Genomic DNA, 27,189 nt, shown 5'->3' on the forward strand with positions numbered 1-27,189 from the left:
TAGGAAAGTGAGAACACAGCATAATGTAGAAAACCTCTGAAAAATGTCACTGGCATTTACTTGCTGTAAAATAGAAGCCACAGTCACTTAAATCTATAGTATGTGCTTTTCTATTTACGTGTATCCTAAATGACAATATTACTGTGACTGGATATATAGCATTTGGCAGAATATGTCTTTAATGCAGGTGTAGACATCATTGGTAGACTTGTATATTTAAAAAATCAGTTAATTTTAAAGTAATTAGAAGAATATTGCAAATAATGTTGTATAAATGCAGTGTTTAAGGGGGAAATATTACTTCATTAGAAAAGTCCTGCAGACTGAGTTTGGCACTAGTTTATCGCTATGTCACTTTCTTTTTGATTGAAGATAGCTCTTTCTGAATCTCACTGAATTTTGGCCGGTTTTCAGGTTTGTAGGCCCAGCACCTCTGCATTATTTTATATATATCTTCTGGACTTTTTTGCGGTGCTGACATTCGGTATCCTGGTACACATAAAAGAGAAAAATATATAGCATTGAAAAATTATGCATATTGATAAATTTAAAAAGAAATGAGCGAAGTTCAATATCATTGCATTAAAAAAATATTGAGGATAAATTTTATATGACTTGTAATATCTTTCTAAGTGGGTTCATACAGAATTGCAGTACTTACTACTCTAGGTAGTAAGAATTCTTTTTATAAACACTCCTCTCCTCTGCAAAACATGAGATTTTTTCCTTTGGCTTTTTAAGGACTAACTTCCATGGTCATCTACAGTGATTATAATTAACAATAGCATTCTATATAACTCAGCAAACTAGCTTTTTTATCATTTGGTAGTTTTACTAGCTAAGAACCTGTTTATGAATTATGCAGTAGAAATATGTAGAGGAGGAAGTGTCCTGAAATGCCACAAAAGATGATGAAATCAGAGACCTGAAACCCTGCTCACAGTTATTTGTTACTTTTAAATAAAAGTCTTTTGATTATCTTGCAAATGAGAAAAAAAATGTGGCATTCCCTGTTCAACTAGCTTGCCACTCTCCACCATAACTTAAAATTTTGTCTGAAACGCTTTAATAGAGAAGATAGAATGCTATACATTTTTTTTTCTAGCAGTTTGGGATATTTCTACTTGCATTATCTTAACTAATTCATTCTGGTCAAGCCTCTATTTGCACAGCAATCAATCCCTCCTCTCCAGTTCACCTTTTAGTTCTGTAGCCACGAAAGCCAACATGCTATAACTCCGTCCTCCTTTAAGTCACTAGTCATTACCTTCCTTTCTGCAAGAAGTCTATAAATCACACTACTTCTCCCAAAAAGCTAAACAGCAATTAAATAGTCTCATATTTTTGCTAAAGTTGCTAGATAACCCATATGTTATTTCTTTGCTATTTTCTATACTTGCATGTACCTACATTCCTATGGATCTACACAGCATCTCTTTTGCTCCCTACAATTAACTACCTTTCTCCACTTGTTCTCGTGCTTGTTGGTTCGTCATTCCAGGGTACGGGCATACTCCTAAACTGAAGGTCTCCCACAAAAGGATTCCAAAGCTCCATACATCACTCTCAGATGTGTATCTCCCTAAGGAAAGGAAAGAAAACCAGTGGCTTAACTTACAGAATAATTCATGTTTTACATAATTATGTTCACATATTTTCCACGGAGGTGTTATTTTGGCAAGCTTTAAGCATAACAAAGCTGTAGCTCCTAACGAACACTCCTCAGATATCATGTTCTCCTATATTTCAAATCATAAACATAAATTATGTTAAAGTTAATACCTAGGAATAATATAAGCTAACCTAAAGTTCTGCAATTTGACAGAGACTTGTTACACAAAGCACATGGCTGAGAACATCTTACCATGTTGGTAATTTTCCATGTAAGTTAAGAATTTATTTCCATTTACTGCCCCAAATTTTTTTTTTAATTTTCTTTTAATATAGGTTTTTTTTTTTCCTTATTTATAATCACTTTGGAACTCTGAAGATACTTTAAAAAAATTTACCTTTTCCAGTTCCCTAACATAGCATTGCAAAGAGTCCTCCAAGAGGAGATAAAATCAATGTAGTTCTTAATTGCAAAGAGGTCCTGGGTTTCTTACTCTGAGAAGCTACTCTCTGGAAATGAATCTGCAATTGCCTCAACTGTTGTTTAATTTGGACCTTGAAGAACTGATGCACCCAATCAGGTTAAAAAAAAATAAACTGGCCTACTACTATTTTCAACTATGCTTCAGACGGATGGCAAAATTAAGGTAACTTAAATCCAAACTTCTTTATGGAATGAAAGCTTTATTTTACGGGAGAAGGACAGCTCTTCGGGGAGATATTTCTATTGTCCCTTATGGATTCACATCAAGGCGCATGCTATATCAGAAAGTGAAGGCTCTTAGCCCTTTGTAGGCTAGGAAAATGTTACCTTAAAAACCCATTTATCATATTTCTGTCATAATTTTTCATGACTGTATTTCTTTCACAGAATCACAGAATCATTAAGGTTGGAAAGGACCTTTAAGATCATCAAGTCCAACCATCAGCCCAATACCACCATGCCCAGTAAACCATGTCCCAAAGTGCCACGTCCACACATTTTTTGAACACTTCCATGTTGGGATCACCCTGCACGGCTCGACCTTAAGGAGAAGGAGCTGTGGCATTGAGAAGCTGGTAAACAGCTGGATATCTGCACGGCTCGGCCTTGAGGAAAAGGAGCTGTGGTAAACAACTAAGAAGCAGCAAAGGAGCGCAGGAACACCTGCAGGCAGCGAATCCTGACTGTGTGAGAGGTGCGTGGACAGCGCGTGATATTTTGTATATAGCCAGTTGCAATAATGTGTGTAACAAGCTGTAACCAATCATGAGTGTGTGCGCAGTGACTAAGCAAAAATTATGACATATATTGGAGTCAGACAAGACAATAAACGGCTTCGGAGTATAACTCTCATAGAGTTGTGAAGTCCATCTTTCTCCTGCAACTGGTGACCCCGACGAGATACGATCTATGGGATCTCATCACTGAACACCGGTCGAGCGCAGAGGACGCCGCGGGAGAAGCCCGGTTGGAAGAATTGCAGTCAGCGGGACTGACGCAAGGAAAAAGAAAAAGGAACACGTTGCAACGGAGAAGCACCCAGCGAGGTGAGGTGAGCAACCGGGGCGGCATGGGGCAGAACGCACCGCATGAAGAAGGGGCGATGGTCAGACTCCTGCTGCATATGCTCTCTAAGAGAGGACTGAAATATGATGAATATACACTTACAAGGCTCCTAATTTGGTGCCGAAAGAAAGGGTACCCCCCTGATCCATCTGTGGCGTTTAAGGCAGAGACGTGGGAGGAGATAGGAAAAATGTTATGGGAACATATTGGGAATGGAGATAAAACCGCCGCAGAGTTAGTGACGGCGTGGAAATCGATATTAACCACATTAAAAGCCTTAAAGGCAGAGAGAAAAGCCGCAGCTGGTATGGAGGAGGCTGTTAAACCGCCTTCAACCAATCCCTTCTTAACCGAGTCAGAGGGTCCAGGACCTTCAGCGACTCCGACTGCACCTCCTGAGGTGCCAGATGCACCGGGTGAACCGGCCGCATTAGATAAGTCAGGGAAACAGATCTACGATGATGTATGTGAGGGCAAGACGGGACAAAGTTGCCCAGAACAATGTACTCAATGTTCCCCTGTGTGCCTGTGCCCGTGTGAAAGATCGATGGGGCGAGTCTCGAAAGGAGATGGGCAAGCAGCGGAGCTAGCAACAACATGGCAATTGCTATCCGAGACTGTTTTGAAGAGCCAGGGGCTAGCAGCAGACTCTGCAACAGCTTTTGAGTTCTCTACTTGGTAGAAAGCAGGGAAATTGGTGTTTGAGGCAGCCTCCAAAGGGGATCATACGGCTGCGAAAGTGTTAACAACCTGGCGATTAGTCAGAGCCTCTATAAAGGCGATAAAATCAGAGCAGACAGTGGCGGCAGCAGCTGCCACTGCCACAGCCTCAGGAGAGAAGGGAGGCCGAGCTGGGGATGATGAGAACGAGCGACCCCCGCCCCCGTCCCACCGCTAAAGACCAGAAGATCCTGTCACACGTCCCACGGACGCAGAGTCCGACTCCGACGTACCGCCAGCTGATGCTTTCACTCTTCTGTATGGGGAATGACGGCTCATTGACTGTCTCAGCAGCACTCCCTGGACGGTCAAGAGCAGGAACTTCAATATGCCATATTTATAAAACGGTGTTGTGGGTTTGTTCTATGTCGTTGTAATTATTGTCACAAATGTATAATTTCTTTTGCAGGGAATCAAAGAGTATATTTGAGTAAGACACTCTCCCCACGGTGTATATGGTGTAACAGAGTTGGGGGGATAGAGAATTTTGGGTAACTTGCAATCTGCCAGAAGTTTTTTGGGCACTCAAAATAGGACAACGAAAACCTACCTTAAAAAAGACTTTTTGCAACAACCAAACAGACCCAAAAGAATGGAGTTGTCATATGCTAATAGATACGGGAGCGGATGTAACCGTTAAACCATAAGTAGCTCCGATCCCAATCAATTTGCTAGGGAGAGACGTTTTGGGACAAATGAGTTGTGTTCTAAATAGCACTCCTGAACATTTTGTGGAGCGGCCATTGAGGAGCGACTGACACTCAAATTGGCATGGAAAACTGATACACCGGTTTGGGTGGATCAATGGCCGCTATCTCAAGAAAAGGTCGCTAAGCTACAGGAATTGGTAAAAGAGCAATTAGAAAAGAAACATATTAAACCCACTACAAGCCCATGGAATACTGGAATACACCTGTATTTGTAATTCCTAAAAAAAAAAAAAAATTTTCCACAGAATGTGATGTTGAGAACCAAAATCAGAACATTGAACGATGTTCAAAAATTAGTGGGAGATTTGAATTGGATTTGTAATATTTGTGGAATAACAAATGTAGAAATGACATAATTGTTGAATCTGTTATCAAGACTCTGGAAGATCTAAATATGTTCATGTTTCAATTGATTGCTATTCTGCGGTAGTTTGGGCCACTGCACAAACAGGAGAAACTAGTAGGCATGTACAAAAGCATTTGCGAGCTGCATTCGCAGCCCATGGTATACCCCTACAAATTAAAACCGATAACGGTCCTTGTTATGTAGCCCAGTCAACCCAACCATTTTTTGCTCAATGGGAAGTGACGCATGTTACTGGAATACCACATTCCCCAACTGGACAAGCTATTGTTGAACGAATGAATCATTCCCTGAAGCGTTTATTGCAAAAACAAAAAGGGGGAGAGGCTACCACACCACCCCAAGAACGTTTGAATAAAGCCTTATATGTGTTAAATTATTTGTCTAGCAGAAGGAGAAACAGTACCTCCCATAATAAAACATGTAAAAGGAATGACAGGAAGTCTGTTTGAGTTAACACAAAATGTGCAAGTAAAAGTTAAAAATTTGGAAAAGAATATGTGGGAAGGACCTTTTCAACTGCTAACCTGGGGACGAGGTTATGCTTGTGTCACTACAGATTCTGGAACTCATTGGGTACCCGCAAAATGGGTAAAACCATGGGTGAAACAGTCACCATCGTCATTGTCGGACACATCCTGACACTATCAGGTGTCATCGCAATCTGGATGCCACCTCAGCCAGAAGAAAATGTATGGGTAACATTAGCAAATCAAACAGGACAGGACACCATCTGTCTGTCTCTTTCCTCCCCGGGCAATCCCTTTTCAGTCTGCCAGAAGGGTTATGGTGGCTGTGTGGAGATCAATGGGCTGGGAAACAGCTGCCTGGGAACTGGTCAGGGGACTGTGCCATGGGTGTCCTAGTTCCTAATTTGCAAATAATTAATCACACTGAAATTAGCGGTATCATTAGAGGAACATGGAAAGCTTTTAGGGCAAAGCGCTCTATAACTACAAATCCTTTGGTAAGATATAATACTGGTTTTCATAGCTTTGTGCAGGCGCTTTTTCCATCGCTAGGAGTAGTACAGCTAGAAAAAGCAATAGTTAACTTGTCAGCAGAAATAGAAATTATCGCTAATTGCACTGTATATGCGATTTTAGGCTTGCAGCTGTATACGGAAGGGTTAACAGATGGAATTTTGGCCTGTGAGAAAAACTGCAGTTAGCATAGGAGGAAACGGATGGCTGGGTAAGAAATAGATACTATGCTGGGTGAGAGAAAACAGCCCACAGAGATAAGAAAGTTGATCAAGGTTAGGGGAGGATGTGGAAGACGTGCAGTAATGGAGGAACATGAAGCACAATTCACAATTTTGTTTGCCTTGTAACATTCTGCTATTGGCTTAAGCATAGTTGATATGTGACTGCTGGATTATGGTAAGATGCCGTGTGAACAAAGCCTACGAACCAATAGACGGGATGGCTGTGGCGCGTGCAGCACGTCTGGCCAGCGGGCACATGCGCCATAGGTTCCCTGTGTTAAAAGGTGGCAACCGAGTCGTGTTCCGACACTCACTGGCCACGTGTGTTGAAACTCGTTCCTCGGCAAATGTATAAATACCGGGATTTCCTGAAGGGCAGTGGGCCGGTGTATGGCAAGGCCACCGTTGCCTCCGTGGGGACGCCCACGTAAAGCTGGCACCTACCGACTGCTGGGCTGAGTTTGCGGCACAGGACGATACAAGAATGTACAGATGGTCCATCTTCCTCACAGTCCTCGGGTTGCGAATGATCCATCAGGTTTTGTTTATAGATAAACAAAAAGGGGGAGATGTTGGGATCACCCTGCAAGGGCTCGACCTTAAGGAGAAGGAGCTGTGGCACTGAGAAGCTGGTAAACAGCTGGATATCTGCAGGGCTCAGCCTTGAGGAGAAGGAGCTGTGGTAAACAAGTAAGAGGAAGCAAAGGAGCGCGTGGACACCTGCAGGCAGTAAATCCTGACTGTGTGAGAGGCGCGTGGACAGCACGTGATATTTTGTATATAGCCAATTGCAATAATGTGTGTAACAAGCTGTAACCAATCATGAGTGTGTGCGCGGTGACTAAACAAAAATTATGATATATATTGGAGTCAGACAAGACAATAAACGGCTTTGGAGTATAACTCTCATAGAGTTGTGAAGTCCATCTTTCTCCTGCAACTTCCAGTGATGGTGACTCCACCACCTCCCTGGGCAGCCTGTTCCAATGCTTGACCACTCTCTCAGTAAAGACATTTTTCCTAATATCCAATCTAAACCTCCCCTGGCACAACTCTCGTCCTATCACTAGGTAGTTGGGAGAAGAGACCAACACCCACCTCACCACAACCCCCTTTCAGATAGTTGTAGAGAGTGATGAGGTCTCCCCTCAGCCTCCTCTTCTCCTGACTGAACACCCCCAGTTCCCTCAGCCGCTCCTCAGAAGACTTGTGCTCCAGACCCCTCACCAGCTTCGTTGCCCTTCTCTGGACACGCTCCAGCACCTCAGCATCCTTCTTGTAGTGAGGGGCCCAACACTGAACACAGTATTCAAGGTGCAGCCTCACCAGTGCCAAGTACAGGGGCACAATCACTTCCCTACTCCTGCTGGCCACACTATTTCTGATACAGGCCAGGATGCTGTTGGCCTTCTTGGCCACCTGGGCACACTGCCGGCTCATGTTCAGTATCTTTATTCTTAAGAACATACACATGCTTGCAAATGTGTGTTTGTTCATCTCTGAGCATTAAACAAACCAAATTAACTCACTTTTATTTCCCCTTCCTTCTGCCACATTTCCAGAAAGGCCCTATAATCCCATCGCTTTCATCAAATTTTCAGCTAAACGTTGTAAATCCACTTACATTAAAATAAAGGAAAATACATGTGAATTATAGTGACAGTCGGTGATATGGTAATATTCTGATGTCAGAAAGTTCAGTTTACTCTTTAAATATCACTTCCATCTGACAGCTCTATCTACATTATTTTGTGTGCTTAGTAGACAGTAATTATGGACATTTACTTTTCTCTTTGTAGTAAGATTAGTTTTCTTGACTATATATCAACTCTCTTCAGAGTTTGGCATCCAGTAATTTAACACTTTTCATTAAAGTCATTTGGTAGATACAAGTGATTAATTTTTTTAAAAAGAAAATACAACTGCTACACAGTTAATTGTCTTTCCCACTATGATATTATCTGGGGAAAAAAAGGACATCTCTTTCATAAACAAATACACTAATTTATTAACATTGCAAAGAACTGGAAAAGTTGTACTGGAAAAACATATGCATTAAAAGTGCATTTTAATTTTGAGAGATCTGGAAGCAAAAATACCCTATACCTTGGCCTAAATATGCAATTTTATTAGGTGCTTTTAAAGCAACTTTTCACTTGCTGGAAGTGATGGAAATCATAGAGTCCCAAGTAAAAATAATGATATGGAATGGCACTGAACAGTACCCACTGAACTAAAGGTTAAATCTTCCATATGTTCCAGTAGCATCAAGATTTCATTCATGATTCTCTCCCCCATCCCACTGGGGTTGCAGTGTTTAGTTGCCTGCCGGGTTAAACCACAACACTCCCTAACAGTTCCATTTGCCTTAATCGTTTCTAGACTTCCCAACCTGAATTTTGTCATTTAAAATCTTTTTGTGTGACTGCTATTAATGTCATATAAAATGAATGCAGAAGTGTTTAAAAAAAGGCACTTTATTTTCTTAAGCACTGTATCATCCATGTAATGACAAAATGACTCTCTCATTTTCCTCCAACCATTACATTTTGCCATCAAGAACTGACATGCTCAATGGTTGTCATCTAGTTTTGAAATACTGCACATTTAGTTCTGTTTCACTCTGGTATCCTTAACTACTTTCAGTGTTACCTATGCAAATTAATACAATACTTATGATCATATTATTAGAATGGCAAAACACAAACCAATTATTTTAACTTGCACTTTTCAAGGAAGTGGAAAAAATGATCCATCAAAAAACCCACAACAAACCAACATAGAAAGCTTCAACCATATTTTGAAAGCTGAATATTTGACTGCTGAATACTTTAACAAATGTTTGAGACAGGTTATTTTCCAAATACTGCAGAAAATCACTTAAAACTGGCTGGGTATTGATTCATTTTAGGAAACAGCAAATAAGTAAAGATGCTAATCAGCTATATGTTCTTTTCCTGTAAGGTGTGGAAAATAGCAAAGACTCAGAAGTACAAAATGAAGGTGTCATAAAAGCCAGTTTCCTGATTAATGTAGTAGACTGGACTGGTATGGCTGTGGAGAAGGGGTTTCCATTATATATCAAATAAATTACAAGTATTTTTGAAACAATTAAAATAAAAATTCAAAACACCTTTTATGGTGGAATAAACACCCAAAATAGAAATAGTATTCCACAGTGAACATTAGCAACACTAGCACTCTTAGAAAAATAGATAATAAAGGGTCAGTCACTCTAACTACATTTTTTATTAGCTTTCCAAGGGGAAGATTTGCATTATTATGTTATGGCATTAGCTTCTGCAAAAGTGCTAATGAAAGGGATTCTTCTTCTAACAATCATAAGTCAGAAAATTATGATCTCCAGTGCATGATTTTAAACAAAAGCTCTAAAAGATGGGAGACATATTTAGAGAAACTTAACAGGAAGATATAAAATGTTAAAATTTTTTTTCTAAGAACTCAGGTAAAGAATTGGTTGAGAGAAGTGCGTTCAAAATATGACCTCATTCATTTAATATGCTGCTGCTTCTTCACAGCTCACTTTACTTAGAAGAACTAATTTTTCTAGTTTTACCTACAAGCTAAAAAGCTAAATCCAGCAGTTTCTATTTTTGTTTTGAACTATTACCCACATAGTATGGACCACTTCACTCAATCAGAAATAATGGATTTTCCCCCCCATAACAGCAATATATACTTCCTACTCACTGGAATGAGTTAGCAACATGATCACAGCATTATTTTACTGTTGAATAAGTAGAAATTTTGATGTTGCTGCCTTGTTCTTTTTGAAGGTAAAATAGTATTTTTATATAACTTAAATGAGGCTGAAATATTATTTTTAAGGTAACTAAAATATTTTAAACATCTGTTGATCTGAACTGGGAAAAATGAAAAATTTTATATATATATGCTCAAATACTGTCCATGATGTAGTCCCCTTGCACCTTACATTGTATATTTTTTATACCAAGAAGATAAAGATATATCCTTACCATAGTTGAGAGCTTCTGGAGCAGTCCACTTGATAGGAATCTGCTTTAAGCCTGATGATGAATAAACTCCATCATCCTCTTGACGAGACATTCCAAAATCGCTTATTTTCAAAATGTTGTTTTCATCTACCAAGCAGTTCCTTGCAGCCAGGTCTCTAAGTTAGAACAAGAAATAACCCCCCCATACTTTCACACATTTGAAACTACTAAAAGTCATTTAAAATGTGAAGAAAAATCTTAAGTAGTCTATTAGGTCTGGCTGGGATGGTGTCAACTTTCTTCATAGCAGCCCATATGGTACTGTGTTTTGGATTTGACTAAAACAATATTGATAACAGACCAATGTTTTAGCTATTGATGAACAGTGCTTACATAGTGTCAAGGCCTTCTCTCTTTCTCACTCTGTCCCTGTCAATGAGTAAGCTAGGGATGGGCAAGAGGTTGGGAGAGGACACAGCTGGGACAGCTGACCTGAATTGACCAAAAAAATATTCCATGGCATATAATGTCATGCTCTGTAATAAAAGTGGAGAGGGGTTGTGTTCCAAGGTAGCTGTTGCTCAGAGACTGGCTAGGCATTAGTCTGCTTGTGGGAGGTGGTGACTGACTGCCTTTGTATCACTTTTTTCTTTTTTCCTTCACTTATTCAACTGTCTTTATCTTGACCCATGAGTTTTTCTCTTTTGTGTCTTTCCCCTATCTTCTTGCAGGGGAAGTGAGAAAGCAGCTGGTGGGTGTTTAGTTGCTGGCCAAGGTCAACCCACCACAAGTAGGTTCCTATATGTTTTATATCATAGCTGACTTTATCAGTATGTCACAATGTAGACTAGGTTTCTAGAGACCAAATAGATACTCATTTCAATGATGAAATAAGCAGACGTAAGGCAAAGAGTTGCTGTTGCTATACTGCCCATTGAGGTCACAGAAATAAACCTGCAGATTAACAAATTTTACTGATGCAAAATGAGACAGAACTTAAAGCAGCAGCCTAAAATATGTTCTCATAATTGTGAAAGACACTGAAAAGCCAGAGAATTGGCTCTATCTTACCTCTATTATCATTACAGTTTCCATCAAAAATCAAAAGCTACTAAGCATTACAGGAAAAGCTATATTGGTTCAGTGTTGGACGAGAAGCTCAGAAAAATCAACAACCTTCTTTTCCCTCCCTCCATCTCAAACATGCTTTTCAACAACAAGAAACTGTAAATATATAGGGCTTTTGATAGAAAACCACTGTGAAGAGTCAATATTACAGATAACTTTGCTTTTAAATATTTGTAGTAACTCATCACACTTTCTAGATGGTCTTTTAAAAAAAGACCCACAAATATGTTCTGTTTGTTTTCTCTTCCTTCTTATCTTTCCCCAAATCAAACATCCCAAAGAACTACAGATATAATTGCATGGCTTTAGGTGCCTCTCTCTGTGGAATTGTTTTTTTTTTTCATATAGCATTACTACTTGCTGCAGTAATTCCATAAAATCAGTATTTAACTTAGAAAAGCAGCAAATATTCCTTATTTTCCATTGTGAAAGTTGTACAAATTGAGCACAAATTACACTGAGTTGCTACAGAACAAGTTAATTAGTAAAAGAATAACCATGACTTTCACTTTCTCATACCAAGATTATGGAAGTTCCTAGTGATTATTAAGAACAAAGGAAAAAGCCCCTTCCTCCAACTACCAAAGAGTAAAAAATAATATTTCATTTTCAAATTTAATTTTTAATAAGTAATCTGAAATTTCTATAAACACAAACACCACAGTGACTACATGTCACTAATACAAGTTGAATATGCTGAAACTACAGCAGATAGCTCCCAACACTTTTGATAAAAATCCAACAGCAAGTTAAAGAGGAAGTGGAGGCAATTTCTTCATGCTGAGAATTGTCTGTCAATGAAAACTTAAACCTCATAAACTTTTCTTTAAGAACACCCCTGGAAAGAACCACACAGCAGGTAACACCTAGTATTTCAGCTGAATTCCATCAGTTAAAACCACAACCACAGTATTAAACCAGCAGGACAAACTGCCTCACTGAAGCAATTAGCCATTTTATAGTTTCTCCCTGGGTCAGGTACTTAAAACACCCTCAGCTCATAAAAACAAACAATTAATTAGTGAACAGGATCAGTATACCTCCACTGCACATTTAATTCAACCAAAAAAGTCTATAATCTGATCAAAAAAGAAGGGGTGGCAGGTCTACAAGTGAAACTTGGTTTTTTGTGGACTACAGACTCTTCCTCTCTTCCAGCCGCTTCAGGTAACTTCCAGTGCTGGCTGCCTAACTAAATCAAAACATATCTGTTTCTGAAGTTGCTTGCTACTCATGTGCTGCTACTTTTGCTATATGTGGAGATCATATCAATAGTATGTGTCACATCAATTAGTCTGTGTCTAATAACAGATAGGAAAAATAAATATTAGAGGGTCAGAAGCAGATCCAAGTGCTCTGTGTTAGCCTCCTCCTTTATACTTTATTTGTTTATTTTTTCATATTGTTGTAGTTATCACATAATGAATAATAATGGAAAATATTAACTGTAATACTAATCACTCCTCTCAGTTCCTAATGTAATCCTCATTATTACAGATGAATAGTGCTAGAAAACTAGAGAAGATCCAAGTTAGATGCAGTAATGATTTCTCAATAATCTCAACTCTTCTACTTGCTATCCATATTGTTGGATATTGTTCAGTTTTTCCCAACTATAAAATGGGTAGATTTCCCCACCTCAGAGCAGAAGTGACATTCAATTACTTCCTGTAAAGCATTTTGAGATTTTTCAGGCAAGAGATTTAAAGATTTTGCAAAAACAACTCAGAAGTGTCACAGAATGGTTGAGGTTGGAAGGGACCTCTGGAGGTCATCTGGTCCAACCCCCCTGCTGGGAGATAGTGTCAAAGGCCTTACTCAAGTCCTGGTAAACAACAGCCACTGCTGTCTCCTCTTCTACCAGGCACACTCACTTCTTCACAGAAGTTTATCAGATTGGTTAAGCATGACTTCCCCTTGGTGAAGCCATGATGACTATTCTTGATGACTTCCAGCACTCCATGTGCCTGGAAATGGTTTCCAGGATTAGCTGCTCCATCACCTTCCCAAGGATGGAGGTGAAGCTGACAGGCCTGTAGTTCCCTGGATCCTCTTTCTTGCCCTTCTTGAACATGAGAGGGACATTTGCCTTCCTCCAGTCTTTGGACATTTCACCTGGTCGCCATGATTGATCAAAGATTATCGAGAGTGGCCTCGCAATGACATCTTCCAGCTCCCTCAGCACTTGTGAAAAACAAAACAAAATAGCCCCAAACAACTGTCTTCAGTAATTGAACACAACCACAAATAACACACATATCTAAAAACACATTCTTCCACAAAACCTTTATTTTCTCCACCTGTAAGACTACAATGTATCCTATATTCCAGGAGTAGTCTGCATTGCACTGCTCACGCTCACTGTAAACATAGTGAGAGCTATCTCATAAAATGATTTATAACGTCTTGGTGAACACATCCCTGTGAACTAAGGTTATAAAGATAATATTAATCAAAAGGCAAACTTTAGAAGTAATATAGGTCAAAGAAAACAGGAAAAAATAAAAACTGCCAATAAAGCTTAAGTATTTCAGTTACTTTAGTGCACTATAATATGGTCTAACTAGAAATTGAAGTTGATAAACAGGTAGTCTATTCATAAATGTCAGATTTCTAGAAAACAACTTTATTGAAATATAAAATGCATTCACTAGATATTGGACGGAGGTGTTAAGTGTATTTAAAAACGTTCTAAGTAAGGATAAATACTGAGATATATCACAGAATCACAGAATCACTAAGGTTGGAAAGGACCTTCAAGATCATCAAGTCCAACCATTAATCCAGCGCCACCATGTCCCCTAAACCATGTCCTGAAGCGCCACATCCACACGTTTTTTGAACACATCCAGAGATGGCGACTCCACCACCTCCCTGGGCAGCCTGTTCCAATGCCTGACCACCCTCTCAGTGAAGAAATTTTTCCTAATATCCAATCTAAACCTCCCCTGGCGCAACTTGAGGCCATTTCCTCTTGTCCTATCGCTGGTTACTTGGGAGAAGAGACCAACACCCATCTCACCACAACCCCCTTTCAGGTAGTTGTAGAGAGCGATGAGGTCTCCCCTCAGCCTCCTCTTCTCCAGACTAAACAACCCCAGTTCCTTCAGCCGCTCCTCAGAAGACTTGTGCTCCAGACCCCTCACCAGCTTTGTTGCCCTTCTCTGGACACGCTCCAGCAACTCAACATCCTTCTTGTAGTGAGGGGCCCAAAAGTGAACACAGGATTCAAGCTGCGGCCTCACCAGTGACGAGTACAGGGGCACAATCACTTCCCTACTCCTGCTGGCCACACTATTGCTGATACAGGCCAGGATGCTGTTGGCCTTCTTGGCCACCTGGGCACACTGCCGGCTCATATTCAGCCGGCTGTCAACCAGCACCCCCAGGTCCCTTTCCGCCGGGCAGCTCTCCAGCCACTCCTCCCCAAGCCTGTAGCGTTGCATGGGGTTGTTGTGACCCAAGTGCAGGACCCGGCACTTGGCCTTATTAAACCTCATACAGTTGACCTCTGCCCATCGATCCAGCCTGTCCAGATCCCTCTGCAGAGTCCTCCTACCCTCCAGCAGATCCACACTCCCACCCAACTTGGTGTCATCTGCAAACTTACTGAGGGAGCACTAGATCCCCTCATCCAGATCATCAATAAAGATATTGAACAGGACCGGCCCCAAAACTGAGCCCTGGGGAACACTACTTGTGACCGGCCACCAACTGGGTTTTGCGCTGTTCACCACGACTCTCTGGGCTCGGCTGTCCAGCCAGTTCCTCACCCAGAGAAGAGTAGACCTGTCTAAGCCACGAGCCGCCAGTTTCTCCAGGAGAATGCTGTTGGAGACGCTGTCAAAGGCTTTACTAAAGTCCAGGTAGACAACGTCCACAGCCTTCCCCTCATCCACTAGGCGGGTCACCTGGTCATAGAAGGAGATCAGGTTGGTCAAGCAGGACCTGCCTTTCATGAACCCATGCTGGCTGGGCCTGATCCCTTGGTTGTCCTGCACATGCCCTGTGAGCACTCTCAAGACCAACCGCTCCATGATCTTCCCCGGTACAGAGGTCAGGCTGACAGGCCTGTAGTTCCCAGGATCCTCCTTCCGACCCTTCTTGTAGACGGGCGTCACATTGGCAAGCCTCCAGTCTTCTGGGACCTCCCCTGTTAACCAGGACTGCTGATAAATGATGGAGAGTGGCTTGGTAAGCTCCTCCGCCAGCTCTCTCAGTACTCTCGGGTGTGTCCCATCAGGCCCCATAGACTTGTGGGTGTCCAGGTGGTTTAACATGTCCTTAACTGCTTCCTCCTGGATTATGGGGGGGTTATCGTGCTCTCCATCCCCATCTTCCAGCTCAGGGGGCTGAATACCCTGTGGATACCTGGACTGGCTATTAAAGACTGAGGCAAAGAAGGCATTAAGTACCTCAGCCTTGTCCTCGTCCTTGGAGACAATGTTCCCGGCCATATCCAGTAGGGGATGGAGATTCTCCTTGCCTCTCTTTTTGTTGTTAATATATTTGTAGAAGCATTTTTTATTATCCTTTACGACTGTGGCCAGACTGAGCTCTAGCTGGGCTTTTGCCTTTCTAATTTTGTCCCTGCTTGACCTAACGAGATCCCTGTACTCTTCGTGAGTTGCCTGCCCCTTCTTCCAGAGGTGATAAACTCTCCTCTTTTCCCTGAGTCCCAGCAAAATCTCCCTGTTCAGCCAGGCCGGTCACCTTCCCCGCCAGCTCTTCTCACGGCACATGGGGACTGCCAGCTCCTGCGCCTTTAAGATTTCCTTCTTGAAGAATGTCCAGCCTTCCTGGACCCCTTTGTCCTTCAGGACTGTCTCCCAAGGGACTCTCTCAACCAGTGACCTGAACAGGCCAAAGTCTGCCCTCCGGAAGTCCATGGTAGCAGTTTTGCTGACCCCTCTCCTTACTTCCCTCACAACTGACAATTCTATCATGTCGTGGTCGCTAAGCCCAAGATGGCCTCTGACCACCACATCTCTCACCAGTCCTTCTCTGTTTGTAAACAGCAGGTCCAGCAAGGCACCTCCCCTGGTGGGCTCACTCACCAGCTGTGTCAGGAAGTTATCCTCCACACACTCCAGGAACCTCCCAGATTGTTTCCTCTCTGCCGTGTTATACTTCCAGCAGATGTCCGGTAGGTTGAAGTCCCCCACAAGAACAAGGGCCAGCGAATGCAAGACTTTTGACAGTTGCTTATAGCATGTCTCATCTGTCTCTTCCTCCTGGTTGGGTGGTCTGTAACAGACTCCCAGCAAGATATCTGCCTCATTGGCCTTCCCCCTCATCCTTACCCATAAGCACTCGACTTGGTCTTCACAATCATTGATTTCTATACAGTCAAAACACTCCCTAACATACAGAGCCACCCCACCGCCTCTCCTTCCCTGCCTATCCCTTCGGAAGAGCTTATAGCCATCCATTGCGGCACTCCAGTCATGAGAAGCATCCCACCATGTTTCTGTGATGGCAACTACGTCATAGCTGTCCCGCTGCACAATGGCTTCCAGCTCCTCCTGTTTGGTGCCCATGCTGTGTGCATTGGTGTAGATGCACCTGAGCTGGGCTATCAATTTCAACTCTGGCACGCCACCCCTAGGCTCAACTCTAGTGAGCCCGGTTTTATCCCCTCCCCCCTTCAAATCTAGTTTAAAGCCCTCTCAATGAGGCCTGCCAGCTTATGAGCAAGAATCCTCTTGCCCCTTGGCGTCAGTTGCACTCCATCTGCTGCGAGGAGGCCCAGTGCCGTTTAAACAGCCCCGTGGTCAAAAACCCCAAAATTCTGACGACGGCACCAGCCCCTGAGCCATGTGTTGATCAGGTGTGCTTTCCTGTTCCTTTCAGCGTTCTTCCCTGTCAATGAAGGGATTGATGAAAACACTACCTGTGCTCCCACTCCATCGACCAGTCGCCTCAGTGCTCTCAAGTCCTTTTTGACTGCCTTTGGGCTTCTTAGCACAACCTCGTCGTTGCCAACCTGTAGGACCAACAGCGGGTAGTAATCAGTGGGCCGAACCAGACCAGGGAGTTTCCTGGTGACGTCTCTCACCCAGGCCCTGGGGAGGCAGCAGCCTTCCCTGTGAGTTGGGTCTGGTCGACATATTGGGCCCTCTGTGCCCCTCAGAAGGGAGTCGCCTATGACAAATACCCTCCTTTTTTTCTTAACACAGGATGTCTTGATGGTTGACTCACCCTAGGCACCCCCTTGGATGGACCTTCTTCAGGGTCCTCATGTTCCTGTCCCTCACGTTCCAGAGCCCCATACCTGTTGTGTAAGGGCAGCTGGGACGGTGAGGGAGGCCGGGAGGGGATTCACCAGCCTCTCCGAGGAGGGACCTGCTTCCATTTCCCCTCATCTCTTAGCTCCCCTTCTTCTGCCTGGCAGCAAGAGGCCAGGGGATCCCCTGCTGCTTGTGGAGCCTCCCCCAGCTGCCCCTGCTTCAGGGATGGCCGGGTGCAGCTCCACCAATCTCTCATATCACAGAATCACAGAATCATTAAGGTTGGAAAAGACCTTTACGATCAAGTCCAACCATCAACCCAACACCACCATGCCCACTAAACCATGTCCCGAAGTGCCATATCCACATGTCTTTTGAACACTTCCAGTGATGGTGACTCCACCGCCTCCCTGTGCAGCCTATTCCAATGTTTGACCACTCTCTCCGTAAAGAAATTTTTCCTCATATCCAATCTAAACCTCCCCTGGCACAACTTGAGGCCATGTCCTCTCGTTCTGTCACTAGTTACTTGAGAGAAGAGACCAACACCCACTTCACCACAACCCCCTTTCAGGTAGTTGTAGGGAGCGATAAGGTCTCCCCTCAGCCTCCTCTTCTCCAGACTGAACAACCCCAGTTCCCTCAGCTGCTCCTCATAAGAGTTATATATATATGTACACACACACACTATTGAGTAAAATAGTGTTCCTAATGCAAAATTGCAAATTTATGTACATTATTGTCATCATCCCCACCCTCTAAGGACTTACTTGATAACCATTATGTACCAAATTTTTTCGAAGTGCTTTGCTAAATATGTGATAGTTTGTGGCATGGGTCATGGTAGTAGATGATGGAAAGTTACAGCATCCCATGCAGAATTGCAGAATGGGATGCACATGGTTCACTAGGACAAAGCAAATTGCTTCATCTGGTGAGGACTGTACAGCTGAATAAGGAAATCACTACATGCAGTGAACTTCACCCTCAGTCCCGCCCTACACACCTTCATTCTATTTCCTTTTCTACTGCTATTTTTTTCAAGCAAGTGAAAGTTGTCCTGAACTCTTTAAACACTGTAACAAAAAACCTTAAGGAACTGTTGTACAGAAAACTATATTCATATTTTCTCTACAGTAGTTATTGCAAATGCCTTCATATACACATATATGAAACAAAATTAAGATATAAAGTTTACTTATTGTACAGTCATTTCTGATGAACAAGTGTAGTATGAGAATCAAAAGATTATATTCATTTTTATAGTCTGCAAAATGGTCAGCTACTAATGAAAAAATACACAATTACAATAAGGTATACTTTGAGGTAGATACAAAAATATTTGTCATACTAAATTAGATATGTAATTAATTTATCTTTGTAGAAGGGGTGGCAGTAGGACTTTAGGAAGAATACCTTCCCCAATATGTTTATGTTTCAGAGCCAAACTTTCTATTTTACTTCTTGACAATGATAGAGATCACTCATATCTCAAAGGGCATAAACTGTCCCTTTAGAAGTACAAAAGTAAAGCACAAGCTCTATATAATGTTATCACCTCTTTTTTTGTTCTAAACTCCTAATACTTAGTGTCTGATATGAAGACTCTAATTCTACGAGTTGAATAACTGTGTTAATTATGAATCTCAATTTTCGTTTAAAAAAAACCAGTTTAAGCTAGATGACTGTGAAAAAGAGATTGACAATTACTTCGGAGTTAAGAAGAGAGAAATAAAACAAAACCTAGGTTTCCTATTTTCTGAATGTTTTGCATTTTTAAGTGATGCAGTATTTTTTTTTTAAATAATGAGATTGGTAATTCTATGTGGAAGAGAGTGGAACTGATCCAGCCTCCTGCTGTGATGAGTGACAGGGTCACTCCTGCTTCTTGGAGCATTCTCACCTTCCTGTTCTGGGTGCATTTTTATTAGGAAGAAACCCAAGTTGCTACCACACATTATATGGCACCTGTCACCTACAGAGGTAATAATGGAGGAAAACTAAACAACTGTTAAACTTACTGCTTGCAGCCCGGAGAAGGATCCATTGAGTATACAAATCTATTGACACATTGTAAAACTTTTACCTTCTTTGAGTTTTACTCAGGTAAGTTACCATGTATTATCCATTTTCCTAGTAAAACAAGATTTCTGTACAAGCTATTTTAAAAGAGGCAAAGATGGGCATGGTAGACAATGAGAAGTTCTTGAAGAGAAGCAAATATCATCACAGCAGACTGAGAACCTGGAAATGGAGCAATGATCTATTCCTCCCACCATTTCCCTGTTTGTGTGGTTACATTCACAATGTCTGCATGTGGGACAGAAATGTTCCTATCAGCAGCATCTACAGGTTTTTCATCTGTATTGTTTTTCAACTTTTTAAGAACTTATTGTTTGTATTTTTGTGAACAATTACTTTGATGAAAACTGTATCATAGTCATTTTAGTCTATAATATAGTCATCTTTGCATTGATATCCCTGTTGATTTTTGTAACACTTTTTTCCCATGCACATCTGATGGCATGTAACATGTTTAGCAAAATGTGAGACTTAGGAATGCCTAATGCCACACACAGGAATAATACCGCTGCTGGATTGCCTCTTGGATTTCAATATTTCCTATGCTAGATGATCTATAGATAAACTTTATTAAAATGAAATCCAGCCATTCCTATGCTCTTGAACTGCCTGAAACACTGCAGAACATAACAGACACAAATATGTATAAATTTGATAACCATAATATTTTAAATATTCATTAACAATCTATTTGATATCCAACTGAATTATAAGGAAAATTAAGTGTCAAAAAAGTAATTATCCAAGATGGACTCTGACCAGAATATAATAATCACAGAAGTCCCTGGGTTTTTTAAAATGTTACCCTTCTAGCCTTGCTTGCAATTTATAATCATATTACTGGTGAATATATTTACCTGCTCTCCTGGACCTCTGTTTCTCTGAAAAACATTAAGCTAGACTATATGGAATATTTAGGGAAAAAAAAGGTGAACAGCAGCTGTGATGGCTGTAATGTAAAATGCATGGGATAATCATTGCAATACAGACACAACTTCCACAGGACTAAAGTTCTTTAAGTGTCATTTGGAAATGCAAGTCAAATGTAAGTCTGCTTAGCCTTAGTAGTTGAATTTAAAGATGAAAGCAAATCCCAAAATAGAAACTGGTCTCTAACTCACTACAAAGAAGAAAGTGTGAAAAAGACGAGGCTGGAACATTATGAAACTGCTAATGAAGTTGGAGTTGTGAGCTAAATCTTCCCACATAAAAATAAGAAAGGAAAAAAGTATTTTCCATACTTTTAAAAACAGTGAATGCCTGCTGCTTAACTATTTACTGTAAATACAATCCACAATGTGAAATCGTGGCTCTACTAAAGTTAAATAACTTAACGGAATCCGGAATTCAACCATTGTTTTTAAACTCAATCTGTTCAAGTATTTGACTATACTTTTTTCCAGCTTTGTTTAGTTTTTCTAAAGAACCCGTAATTTCTTGAGAGGAAAACATTCTGTTTTGCTCTGCAAATTAATTGATATAACACAGGGGAAACATGCATAGAAAAGTGGAGCCTAAGAATTTACAAAACCAAAGCAGTTACCTAATGACAGGACAAACTAAATTCCCTTTTTAAAGTAAAGAATAAAAATACCAATTTCCTTTGGTAGAATATAGTATTTTTGGGAAGCAACCATGGCAACTAGTATCATAAAAAGAGAAAGACATTCTCCAAATCTAAATGCTAGTTTTATATAACTTGGCTGAAGTTTACTTTAGACACACACACAGACATACACACACACACAATTCACAGTCTTGAGGGATATGGGCCAGGTGAACAGTAGAGACAGGACCCTGAATTTTAGGAGAGCAAATGTTCAGTTGTTTAAGAAATTAGTGGATGGGATCCCCTGGGGAAGATGCCCTCGGGGATGAAGGAGCAGAAGAGAGCCGGCAGCTCTTATAAGGACTTCTTTCTCTGGGCGCAAGAGCTCTCCATTCCCATGTGTAAGAAATTGGGCAAGGAAGGCAAGAGGCCAGCATGGATGAGTAAAGACCTCCTGGTGAAACTAAAGTATAAGAAGGAAATGCACAGGCAGTGGAACCAGGGACATGTATCCTGGGAAGAATATAGGGATGCTGCCTGGATGCATAGGGATAGGATTAGGAAAGCTAAGGCACAGCTGGAGCTGAATTTGGCGAGGGATGTGAAGAATAAGAAGAGCTTTTACAGATATGTTGAAGAAAGGCTATATGAAGAAAGGCCTATGAAGAAATGCTGAGAGATTTGGGGTTGTTCAGGTTGGAGAAGAGAAGGCTTCAGGGAGACCTTATTGTGGTCTTTATATATAAAGTGGGCTTATAAGAAAGATGGAGAGAGACTTTTTACCAGGGTCTGTAGTGACAGGACAAGGAGCAAGTGTTTTAAACTGAAAGATGATAGATTTAGATTGGACATAAGGAAGAAATTTTTTATAATGAGGGTGGTGAGACACTGGAACAGGTTGTCCAGAGAAGTTGTGGATGCCCCATCCTTGGAAGTGTTCAGGGTCAGGTTGGATGGGCCTTTGAGCAACTTGATCTAGTGAAAGATGTCCCTGCCCATGGCAGGGGGGTAGACTAGATGATTTTTAAAGTTCCTTTCCAACCCAAACCATTCTATAATTCTATGATATACATATATGCTACAAGTGATAGAATTTCAGGTTCCATGTTCAAACTTTTTAAATTAGGTCACCCAATAATCAGACTATTTTTCCTTTCTTACTTTTAGTCACAATGCAGTTTGCTACATTTAATGTTTTTTTTAAATCAAGTACTTTTTCTCCTTTGCGATTTTATCATTTAGCTTTCTCTGAATGTGAATTTTGCCTATATTTTTGCTTTTTTCTGAATTACCATTTATTTACCACATTTAATATCGGTGTCCAGAGCTGCATGTAGTATTCTGTTCAATGTGACTCACTGCTGCCTTACAGACTATCCATTTCTAGTGCATGGATACCTATTGTAATTCTTTATGCTAACTTTGAAAAAGGGGATATGAATTATACGGTATGCTAGATATGAAATAAATTTGTCATGAATATGCATATCAGAATATAAAAGAAGTATACGATTCATCAGTGAAATGGAAGTGGTGTATATATAGGCCAGAATTTTAGGGGAAATAAGTGAACAATATTGTCAAGTTTTTTGTATGTTTGTTAAATATTAAATCAGTAGCTGCAACTAGTAAATTAGCTGAAGTTGGCCTGAATTGTGTCCAACGGGTATGTTTACATTATCAAATAGTTCAGTGCAAGAGAAGCAGATAAACAGACTGAAGTAGCTGGTGCTGAGGCTCCTCAGATTTCCATTATATGAAGTCAGAGATGTTTACTTAGGATTAAATGTAGTCTGGTCTCCTGTGCCAAACATGGTCCGAAACTGTATGCAGCAAAGCTATCATACAAATTTTGTCTTCCTAAACTGCAGGCTTCTCTAGGGCGCACCATTTTGTCCAGCATATCAGTGTCACATCAGAGCCCTTGCATCATTGCTCACAAAAGACTCCATATTATTTCTGTTCTTCCTCATGGCATTTTGAGTTACATCATTGTGCCTGATGACTGCCCTACCCTCCAGCTCAAAGTTTGTACAGCATCTACTGCAAGGCATCAAAACAGCAGTAGGAGTGAACTGTGTGAGTTTAAATAATAGATTAAAACTATCATAGAATAAAACTATCAAAGAAAAATGCTGGCTCACTGTCAAATATAGAAGATTACCAGGCACTATAGCAGTCACTTATAGCAAGACTCCAAAGACTTCAGTACAGTGGCTACTTCCTGGTTAAAAAAAAAAAGCTGTAATTGTATGTTTAAGGACAAAAATATGTCTTTATATTTTATGTTGGAAAATCTTCCATAACTTTTAAAGTTTTCTGAGGGCTCCCTCTGCTTGACTCTTTCTCAAGCTTACAATGCTCTCTTCTGGTAGATAGACAGAGAGACAGTTACTTACAAACATATAAATAGCTAATTTCAATTACAATTCAAGTCCAGCTGTTTTATAGAAGAAAAACAATATACACTGAGAAGTTAAACTAACACTTGTAAATTAAAACAAATTAATAAATAAGATAAGTATATCTGTAACCACAGTAATATTATTTCACACTTCAATTAAAATAAGACAATAGCAGGCATGGGAGGTCCTGTCATCTCAGTTTTGTCATTTGTTTTCATGAGACTCAGAAATCCTGTTCAGGCACATGATAATTCCTGATCATTTCAAGCTAGAAAGATATTAAAACCTTACCTAGTTTTTCATGTAAGCAGTTACTTCAGCTCCCATAAGGATTACTGGAAGTACAGAAGGCAGCAGAGGTACTCCCAGTAAAAGAAAATGAGGAGGGAGTGAGCGGCTGAGGGAACTGGGGTTGTTTAGTCTGGAGAAGAGGAGGCTGAGGGGAGACCTTATCGCTCTCTACAACTACCTGAAAGGGGGTTGTGGCGACGAGGGTGATGGCCTCTTCTCCCAAGTAACCAGCGATAGGACAAGAGGAAATGGCCTCAAGTTGCGCCAGGGGAGGTTTAGATTGGATATTAGGAAAAATTTCTTCACCGAGAGAGTGGTCAGGCATTGGAACAGGCTGCCCAGGGAGGTGGTGGAGTCACCATCTCTGGAAGTGTTCAAAAAACGCGTGGATGTGGCGCTTCAGGACATGGTTTATGGGGCACGGTCGCGCTGGATTAATGGTTGGACTTGATGATCTTGAAGGTCCTTTCCAACCTAGTGATTCTGTGATTCTGTGAACGTTACTTATTCTGCCATCTTAATTCCTATGTAAAGTTTTTCAAAACTGGGACTTGGCCCTTGTTTCACTGATTTATTTTTATTTCCCAGAACCCATGAGATTTTATGAAGTATCTGATATCCAGCTTTGCCAGGTTTCTGATCTTTTTCTGGTAGACTTGAGTGACTTAACTTGAATCTGTGAAAAACAAAATACTGTAACATTGATTCAACAATTCTTACAGCTCCATGTACCTTGATGATCTCTCTCAATCAGTTAACATGCCGATAAGACTTTCTTCACTGACTGCAGCCTTGCATAAGGGATTCTGAAATATCCTTTGACAAAAAGTCCCTCTTTCAGTAAGTACTCACAGTGGTATAAAAATGTTTCATAAAAAGTATGTCCTCACACTATAATTCTGCCAAAAAAGATAGAAAGAGGCTGAAAACTACAGAGCAATGACAAAAAGTGAAAGAAAATAACATGCACTTAGCTTATTGTATGTTTTATTTTATTAATTCTAAGTAACTGTGGTTCCTTTAAGATATATGATCCAACTGGATTCAATTTCTGATGGATGCATTTGCTCAAATTTGTTCAAAGTCTTTTTTTACCAGTATCTGGTGGAACTGAATCTAAATTTCAATAGAGCTGAAGATATATAACCTCACCTAAGCTTCTCTCAGCTTTATGAGAAAAATATCTTGATGCTCTAAGAAATATCACCAATAGGTTGGAAAACAGTAATTACTTAGTTATTTGATATGTAGAACTATATGCCATCTATGGTCATGCATAAGTGTCCTGGTCTCAGCTGGGATAGAGTTAATTTTCTTCACAGAAGCTAGTGTGAGGCTGTGTTTTGGATTTGGGATGAGAAAATGTTGATAACGTGCTAATGTTTTGGGTTGTCTCTAAGTAGTCAAGGACAGTCCAGCTTCTCATGCTGGCCTGCTAGCAAGAAGGCTGAGGGCGCACAGGAAGCTGGGAGGGGACACAGCCAGGACAGCTGACCCAGGCTGGCCAGAGGGATATTCCCTACCATATGACGTCATGCTCGGTATATAAAGCTGGGGGGAAGAAGAAGGAGGGGGAGAGGGGACGTTTGGAGTTATGGCATCTGTCTTCCCAAGTAACCATTATGCATGATGGAGCCCTGCTTCCCTGGAGATGGCTGAACCCCTGCCCACTGATGGGAAGTGGTGAATGAAATCTTTATTTTGCTGTGCTTGCATGCGCGGCTTTTGCTTTACATATTAAACTGTCTTTATCTCAAACCATGAGTTTCCTCACTTTTACTCTTCCGATTCTCTCCCCCGTTCCACTGTGAAGGAGTGAGCGAGCGGGTGCGTGGTATTTAGTTAGTGGTTAGTTAAACCACGACAAGAAGTAATATACCCTCTGAAACATAATGCTTTTCAGTTGGATAAACTTAAAAATCAAATTTTTCATGGAGGCAAACTAAAACCCATTTTATGTTCTTCCTCCATCTTGCTACTTTTCACTGTGTACACAGCCACACACCTACACTGAATATAATATTTCATTGATAAAACTACAGCAATGTAAGGCCCTGAAGCACTTCTGAAAAACCTCACAAGACACAGGGAACAACTACACTAGAGTAAGGTATATAATCATTGGTATTATCGGGGGGACACACGACCAAAAAAACCAAACAAAAACAGAACAGTGGACAAATATTTATCAAATTCACAAAACAGCTATAAACTTGTATACATATATGTGTGTGTACAAGCAAGTAGAAAAGGGAAATATGTTTATTTTCCTCATAAAAGCAATATAGGAATTTATTATTCATCATCACTGACATACAGGCTAAGAATTTTCAAATAAAATAGTTTCCTGTCTGAGACACCTGTGATACGCTCCTCTTTGGACTGTCAAGAATCAGTATCAGGAAGCAAATAAAATATTGAAGCAATGTTATATCTCAGTGCAGCATACATTTCCTTTTCTAGAAATGATAACTAGAATTTTCCATTATAAACTAAAAACAGGTTTAAAAGAGTTCTACATTGGAAAGAAAAGTAACAGTGTACATTAAAGACTGTTTTGGATTTGCTTAGCAAACATTGATGCATATACTTAGTTTTTGGTCAATGATCTATGCTCAGAGAAGAATTCCATATCTCATTTCTGAGGTGACCTTCTTGGCTGCCCTTCTTCCCTGCTTCCCTAATCGACCTACTTCCATTTTTTTTCTTATCCTATGATCTAATTGGTTGTTCATCATCTGCACTAATGTCTCCTTTACCCACTGTAAAAATAAAATCCTGCAATCCATCTTTCTTTTTGCTACAAACTATTAAAAAAATCTTAAAAAATCTGTGAAGCTACCACCACTACCAATCAGCCAGAACCATGAATTCTTACATCTCCTGGCTATGAAATGTTGGTATTTTATGGTATATACAAGAAGGCCTCTCAACATTCTGAACAGATTTAATATGAAACTTTGAACTCCAAAATACAATAAATAGATTAAAAAAGTAATACTACTGTAACTTCATGGCAACTTGTTAAATAACGTATCTGAAGTATAGCAAAAGCAATTATTACCATCTATAGATCTACTTCTTTTCCAGTTGAATTCAATGACAATTTTTTCTGTTGATTTCAGCATGGAAAGTTATATTTAATGCACTTATGTACACACGCAACACTGGTTTTTCAATGTTTCCTGCAATTAGAATTTGCTCTGTGGAATTGGTTCATTTTTCACTACAATTTAATAGTAAAATTCTTACTACAAAGATGGCAAGCAAACCACTATTTTTTAAATACAACCAGACAGCCAGTGTTAAAACCAAATGAATTCATGGAATGAAAGTTCATTTGGCTGTAAAAAGTCTGAGCTTTTC

General features: G+C 40.6%; 1 protein-coding gene across 2 annotated transcripts in view; it reads right to left on the bottom strand.

The window, feature by feature from the left end:
* Positions 1–346: 346 nt before the first annotated feature.
* Positions 347–27,189, bottom strand: part of LOC309415185 (tyrosine-protein kinase Fer-like) — a gene marked incomplete at both ends in the record, with an annotated part of 295,648 nt that continues 268,805 nt past the window's right edge. For both annotated transcript variants that reach the window (XM_082012627.1, XM_082012626.1), the window contains 3 exons: positions 347–489; positions 1,460–1,582; positions 10,160–10,314. In XM_082012627.1, coding sequence (XP_081868753.1) covers positions 347–489; positions 1,460–1,582; positions 10,160–10,314 — 421 coding nt within the window. The remainder of the gene's footprint in view (positions 490–1,459; positions 1,583–10,159; positions 10,315–27,189) is intronic.

This window comes from Phaethon aethereus (genome assembly GCF_964289735.1).
Source record: "Phaethon aethereus genome assembly, chromosome: W".
NCBI classification, from domain to species: Eukaryota; Metazoa; Chordata; class Aves; order Phaethontiformes; family Phaethontidae; genus Phaethon; species Phaethon aethereus.